This window comes from Xyrauchen texanus, chromosome 26, assembly GCF_025860055.1.
Source record: "Xyrauchen texanus isolate HMW12.3.18 chromosome 26, RBS_HiC_50CHRs, whole genome shotgun sequence".
Classification (NCBI taxonomy): Eukaryota; Metazoa; Chordata; class Actinopteri; order Cypriniformes; family Catostomidae; genus Xyrauchen; species Xyrauchen texanus.
Window position 1 is genome coordinate 17,108,193 of NC_068301.1, and position 14,291 is coordinate 17,122,483.

General features: G+C 36.5%; 1 protein-coding gene across 13 annotated transcripts in view; it reads right to left on the reverse strand.

Annotated features, from left to right (window-relative positions):
- The window catches only part of LOC127619610 (CLIP-associating protein 2-like), a 95,515-nt gene that overhangs the window by 80,186 nt on the left and 1,038 nt on the right, over positions 1 to 14,291 (reverse strand). For all 13 annotated transcript variants that reach the window (XM_052092519.1, XM_052092518.1, XM_052092515.1 and 10 more), the window contains exons 2-5: positions 8,228 to 8,306; positions 7,172 to 7,275; positions 6,785 to 6,876; positions 714 to 789 (exon numbers count right to left, since the gene is read on the reverse strand). In XM_052092519.1, the coding sequence (XP_051948479.1) occupies positions 714 to 789; positions 6,785 to 6,876; positions 7,172 to 7,275; positions 8,228 to 8,306 (351 nt within the window). The remainder of the gene's footprint in view (positions 1 to 713; positions 790 to 6,784; positions 6,877 to 7,171; positions 7,276 to 8,227; positions 8,307 to 14,291) is intronic.

The window sequence follows — 14,291 nt, forward strand, 5'->3', positions numbered from 1 at the left end:
AGTGAATATTTCAGTACAGTAATTTATGTTGTCATAAAAGGCTTTATTGTAAAAGATTGTGTTGATAAATAGGTTTATAGTGCTTTCAACATGTTGCCCACTAAATTCTGTGCATGCTGCATGGTAGTCTGACCACTCGTCTCATCTCTCACTCTGGCTGCAGCATGCACAGCTCTTGCACCCACTCCGCCTAGTTTGAACTGTAACCTCAAGACACAGACTGTGAAAATGGGAAAATGCTGCCTTAGGGGGCTGAGGTAGGATGAAAGAAGGCGCTTTTTAAACTGTTGCGAGACCTTGGTCGATACCAGATTACGTCAATATGGTGGCAACTTTTGGCAATGCGAATGCAACAGGGGGAAAGTCTCCTTGGGTGTTCCGTTTCTTGTATGAGTTCTTATCTAGAAAGTTACTTAAGGGAAAGTACCAGGGCTGTAGGTGGGAAAGGGCTTTTTAATACGCCCCCTAAAGAAAAAACAGCTGAGAATCTCTGCTCTAAATTACCTCATTCTTTCCCTCCATCTCACCCCCCTCTAATGCCATCTATTGCTCATCTCTATGAGTGATCCATTCCTGAACCAGGAGCTCCAACTCAGCTGGACATGTCACACACACACAAAGAGAGTGTCCTACTTTCCATTTTCACACACATTCCAAGCATTACATACATTCACAGGCCGACACAATCAGACAGACATAAAGTAGATTCATACCTGGGGGTTTTGGTCTCCTGTTAGTGAACAAAGATTTGGAACAAATTTACTCAAACTCAAAGGCTGAGCACCGTACCTAGGAGAGAGGGAGAGAGAGAGAGAGAGAGAGAGAGAGAGAGAGAGAAATAAATACCGAGTATGAGTCAGCTTCACCACATACGATTACTGATCGGCACAATATTTTATCTATATTTCTGAATCATTGATGTATTCAAATTAGCCGACATTTAAATTAGAAGCCTAATTTGCATGTTTTCCAATTCACTCAGATGGCCTCTGTAAGGAATAGCTCACCCAAAAATGAGAATTCTCTCATTATTCACTTGCCATCCCCAATGCCATCCCAGATGTGTATGAATGTCTGTCTTCAGCAGAAAACAAATGAAGGTATTTAGAAGATAGAGCTCTGTCAGTTCCTTATAATGGATGTACATGGGTGTCAGCACTTTGATAGTCCAAAAGTCATATTTAGGCAGCAATAAAGTTATCCACATAACTACAGTCGATCAGTGAATGTCTTCTGAAGCAAATCGATATGTTTGTGTAAAAATAAATACAAAATTTAAACTATTAACATTTAAAAAGCGATTCCTGCCAGCAGCTAAATCGAAGCATGATGTAAGCGTGTCACCTAATTCACGTGAGAATTCGGAAGTGCCGCTTATTTAAAACAGATGAACAAACATCACGTAATAGCGTTGGGAGACCACAAGAGTGATATAACATTTACTGAAGCCGGTCACGATCACACACACACAGGACAAGCTGATCCAGGGCAGCAGATGGCTGATTTACAAAGGTTTTTGTATTTCTTCAAGAATGAACATAGTCACGATGATGAGTTTGCAAGTTAGTGTATGAAATGGCGATGTTTATTATGCAATTTCTCTGTATGTAGCCATGAAAAGGTATTTCATTAAGGCTATCAAACCACAAAACAACATACTTGTAACTGCAAATACATTGTGTAGGATCTATGAAAGATATCTAAGAATATATCATCCAGTGAATAGTAACTAGTAATTAATCTTTGTCCTTTGATAATTATTTGGGCCGAATTTAATGGAAAACTGAACTTGAGAATTTTGTCGCTGAGCATGGCTGTGAAACACTGCATACTGAAAAAGTTTAATTGCTACAAAAGGACTAAAACCTTTGTCCGATAAATTACACATTGTTAAATTACATTTGTGTTTTAGGACTAAAAACTGAACATATAACTTGCATCCATGCTTCATATCCATGTATCAATCTTTATTCATTTAAGTGTGCATTCATTTAATTTCTTACAGTTCAATGAATGAAGAAGCAGGTCATCTAAGGCCCCATTTCCACCAGGTATTAAGATGTGTTTTCACATGCGGTCCGGTGAGACACATAGCTGTTCACACCTGGTCATTTAAATGCATCTCCTGTGACCACTTGTGTTCGGATTTGGAGGGAAGGGTCTCTGTTTTATGATGACATACATCAATTATTATGTCATTGTGTTACTGCATGATAAAGCACAACAAAGTCAGAAAATACTTTCAAGAAAAGAAAGCGGCAGGCTGTATCTCACAGATGCGGCTGAAATTTAATCCAAGCACAAATGCATCATTTTGAGCAGAATTATCATTATTTTAGTGTAGTACCTGAATTAAAAGAGCTTCAGGTGTCGTGCTTGTCATCGGTGTTAATATCAGACACACTAAAGATCCCTAAAGTTCTTGTGATTGTGCATGTATCTGCTTTTTTCAGATCAGACGGTTATTTCCTTGTAAAGCCGCTGGTAACCTGCAAAGTTTAAACTCGTTTTAGCTCACATGCGATGTGGACACATGTGATCCAATCACAAAACAGTTTAGACCCCATTTAGACCCGTAGTTAGCACTGACCACATGTGATCAGATCACCTGAAACACATCTTAATACCAGGTGGAAAAGGGGGCTAAATAAGCCCAAACAAAGAATCATGCACGGATGTATTGCACATTTAGCACAGTTACAATTGCAACCCAATTGTGAGACCATGATGCATTGTGATGTATTAAATAGTTATGCATGTATTGTAGTGTTTATCATATTGTGAGGCTACAGGCAGAGGCGTTTCCAGCATTGAAGGACATCCGGGGCTTAGCCCAGACCATTTTATTTTCACACTAGCTGGAGAGAGGGTATTCTTTGAGTTTTGCTCTTGCTGGGCCTGTTTCTAGAGTTCCTAAATCTTCCACTCTAGTACTATCCTCGACTAACTCATCCTCTCTCCTCCCCAAATAATCTGTGATGCAAAAGAACAGATACAGCACATAACTTATTGCAAATCAGCTTCAAACAACTAATTCATCAAGTGCTACATTGAAGAAAATGTATTGGGAAGAGCAGATCAGTGGGATTGCCCTAAGATCTATCATGACTCTTAAATGTTCATGTATATTACCATAAAGTCATCACAAAAGAGTTATATTATAGTGAGTAAAGTGAGGTAATTTATATTTTTTGACATAAATAGTCAAAATGATGTATAAGATCCTAAGTTAAAGCAATACATGAATGACTTTAGTCTAAGTTCATTGACACACCATGGCATCAAACTGTATATAATTATCAATGTTCATTTGTCAAAATCCTTTCATTAGGATCATTGGGATAAACAATGTTTCACTTTTAACTTTCTCTAAAGTAAAGTGACTGATTAATTGTTAGCAGTTTCCATGCCTGATTCTGGCACAGCTGCTGCTGCTCCTCAGTCTGTTGCTCATCTTTGCTACACTCTACAAAACCATTTTATCAAATCAAAGTGTATATTTACCACAAACTAATATCACAAAACAAGTCACACATACATTTTATGCTAATGCTTATTGGTTATCCTTAGCGAAAACAACACCTGATAAACAAGAAAAGTACACTCCGAACGGGACACGAACCGCGGTCTCCGGCGTGAGAGGCGAGTGCGCTAACAAGGAGCTACCAAGCTGAGTCAATCTTTACGAGGAGGTTAGAGGTTAGTGGACCTAACCTTTTGATGTTTAGCCAACTGTGGGTGAAAGCCAGCTAGACGATGATCTTCAGACTTTAAGGACAAAAACAAATGTGAATCTTACCCACTGACTACTTTCGGAAAATTTTTTGCTGTCTTTCCTGATAACTGCAGTTAACTCGCCGCTAAGTAACGTTAGTTGATGTCAACGACTGTGCAAGCTCCTCCCCTACCTGCTGCATATTCAACAGAGAGGAAGAAATGGAGTCGCCCATAGGCTACCGACAGCAAAGGAACTTATTCTATAGGCTAGATTATGCCTATGTCTATTTGTATAGGCTGTATGCAGTATGTGCAAAGCCAAAGCACAATGAAATAAGGCAACTTATGATTTCGGGGGTTTACATAGGCTTTTGTCCGGTTTCATATTTGTCAGTCAACTTTTCAAAATACATTCAGGGCTACACTCAAAACATTCGAGGCTGAAGCCCCGGCAAAATCGGCTGCCGCCGCCTCTGGCTACAGGTAATATCCAGCACTAGTTCATACTATCCACACATGAATGCAACACAAAACCCAAACAACAGTGTTGTCAAACACTGGTACCTACCATTAATTTATTATAATAAACAGTGTAGTATCAGGAAACATAAATGGCAAGTGCATAATGAAGTGATCAGGTGTTCCTTTGTTTACTGTGAAGAGTAACTTTACTGACAAAGTAGTTTGTTTGCGTACGTGTGTGTATGCAGCACTTCTGCTAATGTGTGCTAATCTGACCTTCCTGAGGATTACATGGGTGGCCTGAGATTGTAAACACAGTGTTTGTTAGAGCTTGTTCTGAGAAAATTAACAATGATGTTTCACAAGGGTTTTGATTGATACTGACTGAATAAAGAGCATTTAGAGTGCTGATTGTTTTAAATATCAGTGAATTCAGAAGTCAAAACCAGTGTTTTTGGAATTTTAGGATGCTGAATTTAATTTCTGAGTAAAAATGCATATTTTTACACATAGGTTTTGATCCAAATCTATACTCCTACCAGAGACTGTTAAGCCCTCCTTCAGAGTCCACATACCTTTTGACCTATGAACTGCCATTACTTTTCTAGTTTTTGTGATTACTGGACTTTTTTGAAAGGATTTTTTTGTACAATTATGCTAAAGAGGTTGCACTCACAAAAGAGCAATTTCTAGCTGATTAAATATTTTAAAGCTGATACAAATTCTGTCATTATATACTAGAGATGCACTGATCGACCGGCCAGGGACTGGAATTAGCCGATTTTCCGCATGCTCGGCCCGGACAGCCTCACGTCTTTCCGATTCCAAGCCGGTCCATTTTGTTGCCAGCAGAGCAGGCAATAACGTCACAGCCACATGTAAACATGTCATTGGCATGGGAGATCTTCACTGTGAGTGAAGAATACATAAAGTTCGAAATGTATAATAATTGTTAGGCCAAAGTAAACCGTGGGGGAACCACCACAATAACTTTCGGATCAACAAACCTAATTAGACATTTATAACACCATCACACAGCTGAACATGCCCATTTTAAAAAAGAAGCTAAAAAGTGAAAGCGGCTAAAGCTGGCCAGAGCTCAGAGCCAGCCACAAGTCAGCAGCCTCTCCTATCATTCCTTGGAATGAGCAGCGAAAAGACCAAAGCAATTACGAGGAAAATTATGGAATTTATGGCCCTGGATGACCAGCTGTTCTCCATAGTTGAGGACAGAGGCTTCAGAAATCTGATACATTTCCTCGATACAGAGTAGGAGGTACTTTCTGACGTCGCCTTGCCCGAGTTGTATAATCTTGTGTCATGTCACACACGCAGCTTGTTATCTGCCAACATTTGGGTACACAAATCCGGGAGAGGGGAAGGGGGGTGCTGGATGGCAGAGGCAGGCTAAATGCATACAAATTGTGCCGTTGTGATTTAACGTAATTCTTCTCAGCGTGTCCGATATTAAAATCAGTGCGACACACACAGCAAATGGCGTGGGCATTGTCGATATGGCGGGATATGAAATTAAATTCTTCCATCCAGCTGTTGTTAAATGTACATGTATATTTAATTTTTCGCCGGAACACCAGCTGAGTCTTCCTCTTCCATCTACCAGTGATGCTTGATTTAACATCCCGCGTGATATTTGTACATCTAACATAAGTTGAGCGTATTGAACACTTCAGTTTTTCAGACCTTTGGAATTGTTTTGTTAGACGAGTAATAAAGAGAAAAAGGTCCATTCATAAAAATAGTGGAAAATGACATTTGTTATATAAAGCAACTCATTTGCAGTTAATTGTTATTTCTACCTCTTTCCAGTCACAGAGCACTTTATTTTGAGAGTTGTTTAAGTGAGAGAAGATCCTGTAACTTAGTGCAGTTTGGGGGAAATTGTAATGTTTAATAATTTATTTTATTATGAAAATAAAATGTTGCATTGAAGAAAGGTAGATTTTGTTTGTATATGTGGTCAATAATAGTTCTTAGAAAGAAAATCGGAATCGGTTAAATCGGTATCGGCAGGTCACAGAAAATTGCAATCGGTGCATCTCTATTATATACTCACCATCATATTGTTCCAAACTCTTGTGCCTTTCTTTTTTTCCATGGAACACAAAAGGATATGTTAGGCAGAATATTAGCATCAGTCACTATTCACTTTCATTGTATGGAGAAAAGATGCAATTAAAGTAAATAGTGACTGAGGCTAACTTCCTAACATCCACGTTTATGTTCCAAGAAAGACAAAACATTTTTTTTTTTTTTTTTTTTTAAATCAAACGAGTTTGGAATGAATGAGGATGAGTAAATCATGACAGAATTTTCATTTTTGGGTGAAATATGCCTTTAAATTTTACACTAACTATAAAAATTTTCATGGTTTTTCCAATTACATTTCCAGGTATATAAATCACAATTGTAAATTTACTTGATTATTTCCAGTTTTTTTTATTAATGAGCCTGCTTCTATCAGTGATAAATTAAGAGCTTATGACTGCATCAAACAGAGATATGGAAGACCAGCACCACCTGTTCGACAAGACACCCCAAACAAATGTGGGTTTGTTTACAAAGCGAGAATGTATGGGAGACTTACGCATTGAGTGTGGCAACCAAGCACAGGCAGAGACCCTCTCTACTGCGGAAGTTTTTGTGTTTGAAGCCGGTAAACAGCCTCTCCCAAACATACTACATAAAGAGAAAAAAAAAGATAAAAAGATTCATGTAATTAACTCCTTATAAAGCATAACTGCAAAAGCAGAGGAGAAAGTACTGATGCGTTCTGAGGGAAATTATGAATTACTGGCAGCTGTAACTGGCAAAGAGAATCCAATGTAGTTCTATTCACAGTGCAAACACACACAGTGGCTTCATAGTATGTTTGTCTGTATGAATGGGTGCAAGAGTTTGGGTGTGCGATCATTTCAAAATTAACTGGCAATGCACTGTACGGTTAGGTCACTTTTGGGACGTAGTTGCTCACCATGGGCGTTGCTGCCTGATCCATCAGCTTCAGAATGAGTGCTTGTGTCTGTTCTCGAACCTGGTCTTTTGCATCACCCAAACGATCAACTAACACAGGCACCACTGAGAAAGAAAACAGATTTTTTTTGTATTTTATTTTAAAGAGATCTCTCAAAATTAAAATTCCGTTATCCTTTACTCACCCTAATGTTGTTCCAAACTTATTTTATGTTCTATCTTCCATTGAACCAAAAAGGCAGAAAGTTAGGGACTGACATCCTTTTATTGTATGGAAAAAAAGCTATTAAATCAATGGTGACTTAGGCTAACATTCAGCTTCCATTTAAGTTCCACGGAAGAAATAATTTCATAGAGTTTTGGAACAACTTATAAGGGTAAGTAAAGGATCATTTATTACTAGTTGAATTATTGACAAGAATGCAGAGACAACTTTAAGTAGGTTTTATCCCCACAAAAACATCAACACTGTGGTGCTATCAAAACATTGCTCTGCTTGTTTGAGCATCCCAGCATAGCAATATAGGCTCAACCAATGTTGTGAGTTTGGGGCAGAGTTATCTGTTTGTGTGACCAATGGAAGACAGGGAATGTGTCACAGGAACCTGTTGGAAAATGTATTTATGCATTTCCAATTGGTGACAGTAGTGGCACAGGAAACACACTTCACTTTTTACTTACATTTTTTTTTTATTACATTTTACGTTACGTTAGGCAAACACAGACTAATTATTTATATGAAGTCATCTCATTCCTTTCTAGGTGTTCTTTTGGTTCTGTGTTTTATAGATTAATGAGGTATGACGTGTATTAGTGAGGGGTGATCTGTTACAATCATAACAACCTGTTTCCTTGGTAACATGAGAAGTTAAGGCCAAAACAGCTGAGAAACCAGAACTTAGCCCGTGGATTATGTCATGTGCAAGTCACCCTGGCATTCCCCTTTCAGCTGATTATGCAATAGAGATGTCTTGAGCTAATAATGCCTTTATTGCATTAGTATGGGACACAATGTAGAATTTCAGTAGCAGGACACATTGAAGCACAAATGTCTTACCTGTGCCAAAATAACCCCTGAAGCGATCAGTCATTCGATCCACAAATGCGCTGACGATATCGATACCCATCAATGCAACCTGACACCAAACAAGAAAGAGACAAATCAGCTGAAAACGTCAACTTATAGATCACTCTCGCTCTCAGGTAGGTGAACTGCAGGACAGCAGAATCAGCCAAACACAAGAAGCCCAAAGCAGAGGAGAGATTTTGCAGTCACTCACAAATCAGACATCACTCTGGTTTGCGCAGTACAAGAGCAATATCTAGCAGATTAAATATATCAGAAATTTCCACACATTAAAAAAACAACAACACACATTTAACCCTAAATTCTCATTACCACTATGCAAAAATAGATCGCCATTGTCATATTTTCATAACCGCAACATGAAAAATAAAATATTTAATTTAAATTTTAAAGTATTTATACATCGTAGTAGTACTTCGTGCCCACCTTTCATTTTCAAAGATTTTAATTTTATAACAGTCCTTAGCATTGACCAATATCTTTTTACTGTAATCAAGTAAAAACAATAACTGTTAGTGTAATGAAAATCATCAGTTAACAATTTGAATATTTAAAGTAAACCATCAGACCTATTATGGTTATGAAAATTGGGGGGCAAAATGTACTTAAGTGTTCTAAAAAAGAAAAGTCACAATGCGAAGTTTTACTCAACAAAAAGCAATATTGTCAAGCGCTTTGAGTGTAGTGTCAGAAAAAAGCTATATAAGTGTAATGTTTATTTATTAATTCATTCAATCTAGCCGATAAAAATTATCAGAACAATAAACTGTATTAGAACTATAAATATTTATTCACTACAGAAATCTCCATTACTTTATTCAAACTTGGAAAATACACTTTTAAACTTCCCTGATATTTCCAGGTTTTAAATAATAGTGAGAACCCATATTCTCAATATTGTTGCAGTGTATTTCTTGGCAGTGCAGGATGGTAGTTCACATTCCAAAGAAACAATTAAATATTCACTACATCCCAGAAGCTCCAGTTATGACCCATTTTAGGCAAGGCGTCCATAGACAGCTGTGTGTAATGGCAACAGTGTGTGTGTGTGTGTACACCTGAAAGAGCAAAGGAGGAAAAACTGCTAATGATTTCATATGGCACTTACTTACTACTGGTTACTTATTACAAAGTTCATATTCTTATTCTGCTGTTGAAAATAATCCAGAGCACATAAATGTATAATTCGCAATCGATCTAATAACAGCTCCACCTTGTTTGATTGACAGGCGGCATGTGTGTGTGTTTATGTGCTGAACATGTGCATGTGTTACAAAAATGCTCATGGTAATGTGCCTGAACGGTCAAATACATTTAAAAGTTCCACCAAATGCGTGCATGGTGAGGTATTCATGTAAACACAGAGAGTGATGTCCCAGCAACCATGGATGGCATGTCCACGTTTGCAATTGCATTTACTCAAAAAATATCAAATCAAACCAATTGTACATACAGTGCAGAGTGAATAAGACATTTACTTATTGCACACGTGAAATGATATTACCTTGGGCTGCATCTGAAAATGTAGGCAGCTGACTTGCTACCTTGCTGCCTAATCAGTTTAGGCAACCTTCAAGTTGTACTTACGCGCTCATGCAGATCCATCTCCTGACAGTTTTAACAGCCTAGATCACCTACTTGGATTGTCACAGATGGACCGTCATGATTTGAGCTGGAACTTTTGATCCTAAAGTTTTTGATTCTGGCTGATAGAATACGCGCTTCAGAGGAAGATTTTAGATGAGCGCTCAACGGGCAGAGACAGTTTAAAAATGACAGGGAACTTTTGAGGAGAGAGAGGGAGAAAGAAACAGGCGAGCATTTAACATTATGAGCTCAAACGCATCTGCCACGGCTCTGATATGCGAACCGTTTAAATGACTGTATTGCTGGTCTATTATTGTATTAACACGATGACATGTAACAACAAAACGAACCATGACTTGTCGTTTAAATCTCTCAGTTGCTTCACATGCAAGCAGGTGATTTTTGCACCCTCAGGAATTTTTTTTTAATAAACAATAATAAATGAAAAAAAAAAAAAATCAGCCATATGGGAAAATGTATCGGCCGATGCGATAATTAAAAAAAATTCAGAATAGAGCCCGATTTATCGGGCTCGCCGATATATCGGTCGATCACTAGTTTCAACTGAACAATGTCTCATATAGTGCATCCGGAAATTATTCACAGCGCTTCACTTTTTCCACATTTTGTTATGTTACAGCCTTATTCCAAAATGTATCAAATTCAGGTGTATCAGGTTCTTCCAGAAAGTAATGAGCAAAGGCTGTGAATACTTATGTACATGAGTATGTTTTTTAGTTTTAATAAATTTGCAAAGATTTCAAAAAACGTATTTCAAGTTGTCTTTATGGGATATTGTTTGTTGAATTTTTAGGAAAATAATGAATTTAATCCATTTTGGAATAAGGCTGTAATATAACAAAATGTGGAAAAAGTGAAGCGCTGTGAATACTTTCCGGATGCACTGTACTTACTCAGCAATGGATCCACTTACAATTTCTAGGAAAATAACTCAAGACAGATAAGCTATTTAGAAAGCATTTCTGGCTCTTTTTACTTGTGTGGTTAATTTAGAATACTGAATAAGACTTTGCTCATAAATAAATTATAATCTTTCGCTATAGCATAGTACACTTTTGTCAGACCCACTGAGCTGTCAGCATAACAGCACTTCCCTATTTTTCAAATTCATGCCAATGTGTTCTTACCTTAAAGTACCACTAATATAAATACTATTTTTCTCGTGAGCTTAAATATAAAAAAATGTAACTCAAAACTTGATATCGATATTAGGGCTGAAAAGATAAGTTGACGTTATCGACAATTTTCATTGTCGAATAGTTGTTTGATCTCATTTAAATGTAACATGAGACCACGTTAAACTCTAATGATGACGCGCGTAGCAGCACTGCAGTTCACGCCTGACTGAGGAGAGGAAGAATTACACAGCTCACAGTCCAGATGCACTCTAAACTTTCCAAACAGTTTCAGCATATGTTGATCGTAAAGTACAAGAGAATTATACCAAAATACCAAATAAGCAAATACAGAAGCACTCTCGTTGTGGAATAAGTGGAGCTGGAGCACTTTAAAGGAAACACCCTGATGTTACATCTTAAATGCAGTTATATTTAATGTGTTATAGCTTTATTAAAGTTCAATTAATATGGAAGCATGTCATGTAATCAATTACAAACTCCGAAACTGCCATTTTTCTGTGCGGTCAGCACCTCTTCAATGAGTTGCGCGAATGTCCCGATCCAAGTGGGAGAGATTGAAACTGCATCAGTCTTCTGCACACTCTGTCGTGGGGACATTCATCCCTCGAGTGCAATTGCTGCACAGCTAGATTATAACGCAATGGCTCGTGACATATTTAATCATAATATATGTCACTGTGCATTTCTTATCGTGAAGAAAATTGGTAATAAGCAGCTTTATTAATCAGAGAAAGTAATTTTTTGTTAGTTAAAGATGGATTGAAGAGAACAAAATGGTGAGAGAGGGTAGTCTGAGCCCCATTCTACACTGCAGCAAAATACGTTTATGATGTTTTGGCTTGTTTTCCAATAATAATATCTAAAACTCATTCAAAAAAAATTTACATTTACTTTAGGAACTATACTGCAGAAGAAAAAAATTGTTATCTGAAAATGTTGAATATAAAATTAAAAATACAAATATCTAAAAATCCTTTATAAAAAAAAAAAAAAAAAAAAGACGCATTCACCTGAGAAGCAATAAAATATTTAGAATTGAATTTAGAGAATAGATCTTGAATATAAGTATATTTTATCTTTACTGAACTTGCAGAAGTATAACCAAGTGAAAAAAAATACATGCATATACAAAATGTTTTGTCCTCTTTATTGTTAGTAAGCACATTTAATACAACATTTTAAGTCGAGTATAAACGGAATAATCGGTTAAGAGCTAATGATGAATCGTTGCAGTAATCGCCAAATAACTGTTAGATTAATCGATTACCAAAATACTTGTTAGTTGCACGATATTTTAAAAAAAACCTGTAAATCCACCAATCAAAAAGCTAGAATATTTTGGTGGAGAGAAAGCGTTCTACCAGATCTTCTGCCAATGCACCATGGAATTTGACACCCTGCATTTATCAAACCACATATGGTAGCAAGTCTGCAGCTGTGTCTCTAATCTATGAATCATTTGTTCCATTATTTGTAGTATCCAACCTCAATGTGTCTGAATTCATAGCAGTCCATTTACATCTGTCCCTGAAGACCTGTGCTATCAGCTACAGGTAAAACACAAATGGGTTACGGTTCATGCAAACAGTGACATTAAAAAGAGAAGTAAAGCAGATGCTCTTATTTCACGCAGTAATATGGTCTTGAACATTAGCAGTGGCATGAGCAGGCAAAAACAGCTCTGCCTTGCTTCTCAGTGTAATTCAGAATCATGACTGACATGCATTCTAAAACACAAACATCATTTCTTAATTACAACAAGCATGTGTCATACAGTATATAATTGCACTGATCCTCTGACTGTGACATGTGCCTTTTACTGCCTCAGTTCAAAAGAACAATGCCCCACGTGACCCCTCCCCCATCCTCACGGCACCCCCAACTAACACCCACTCTCACAAATTAATCTGTAATTTACACATTAGCATTTAGTATATGACTGAATAGTATTCTAGTATTGTTGTGTTGAACACTTTATGTATAATTTATTCAAAATGTTCTAATGTAATTCCAGAACAATTCTCAGCTTGTTTTGGATGTGTAGCCTACATAAATGATATGGCATGCAGTTGGGCCACAAAAAGTATTTACTCGACATGAATAATTCCAATTACAACATTAAGTGAAAAAATCAATTATTTAAAAACTAAAAATAATGTTATTTGCATCATAATCGTGCAGCCCTAATATAGTATAATTACAATTAATTAATTAAATATTAATTTAATCAAAATATTACACAGACTGTCGCATATCATAAATAAATACCATGAATGTTTTGTTTCCCCTCTGGGACTATATAGAGTTTGACAGAAGGATACTAGAGGCTGATTCTCACGAAACCTGTCAAGAAAATGTTCAGGTCATATTTTACTCTAAAATCAAAAGAAACAAATAATGAATGATATTTAGTATAAAGAAAATAATGTCTATTATTAGGGCATTGTGACATTTTCATAACAATTATGCACATTTAAAATATTTTAATATTCCCATTACCACAACAAGTAAAATAAATACTTAAATTGTAATTATTTATACATATTAGCACTCTTAGTGCTTTTATATGTAAAAAAAAAAAAAATCCTAGTACAACAGTCTCTTTTTTCTGTAATATAATAAAAATATTTCAATTGTAAATTATTTATACATAGTAGTACTCTCGTAGTGCTTTAATTTTTGCTTATTTAAATTATTATTTTTTTAAACCTAATATAACAGCATCTTTTTACTGGATACAGTAAAAAAGAAATACTGTTGTGGTAATGAGACTCATCACTAAAAACAATGGGAAAAGTAAAAGTAACATCCAGACACATTGCATTAATGAGAATTGGCAGGTAAATGTGCTTAAAGGGATAGTTTTTATACAAAAAAGAAAAGTCTAGCATCATTTGCTCACCCATGTGTTGTTCCAAATGACTCCATAATACTTTTTCTTTCTTTGGAACTAGCCTCAGTCACCACAATACAGTGTTAAATCATTCTTCATACAATGAAATCGAATGGTGATTGAAATTCTGCATTCTGTCTAATATCCAAAAAATAAAGAAAGTCATGCAGGTTTGGAACAACACGAGGGTGAATAAATTATGACATCGTTTTCATTTTTGGGTGAACTATAGATAAATGTCTTGGAAATAATGTGACAATGACCCTGTGTGTAGGCTTTATTTTCTTTATACGAAATTAATTATATAATTGTTTTATTATTATTGCTTCAGAACATTTTGGTGACAAGTTCCGTGAGAATCACCCATGAATGAAAGAACATCCACAAGGTTGAC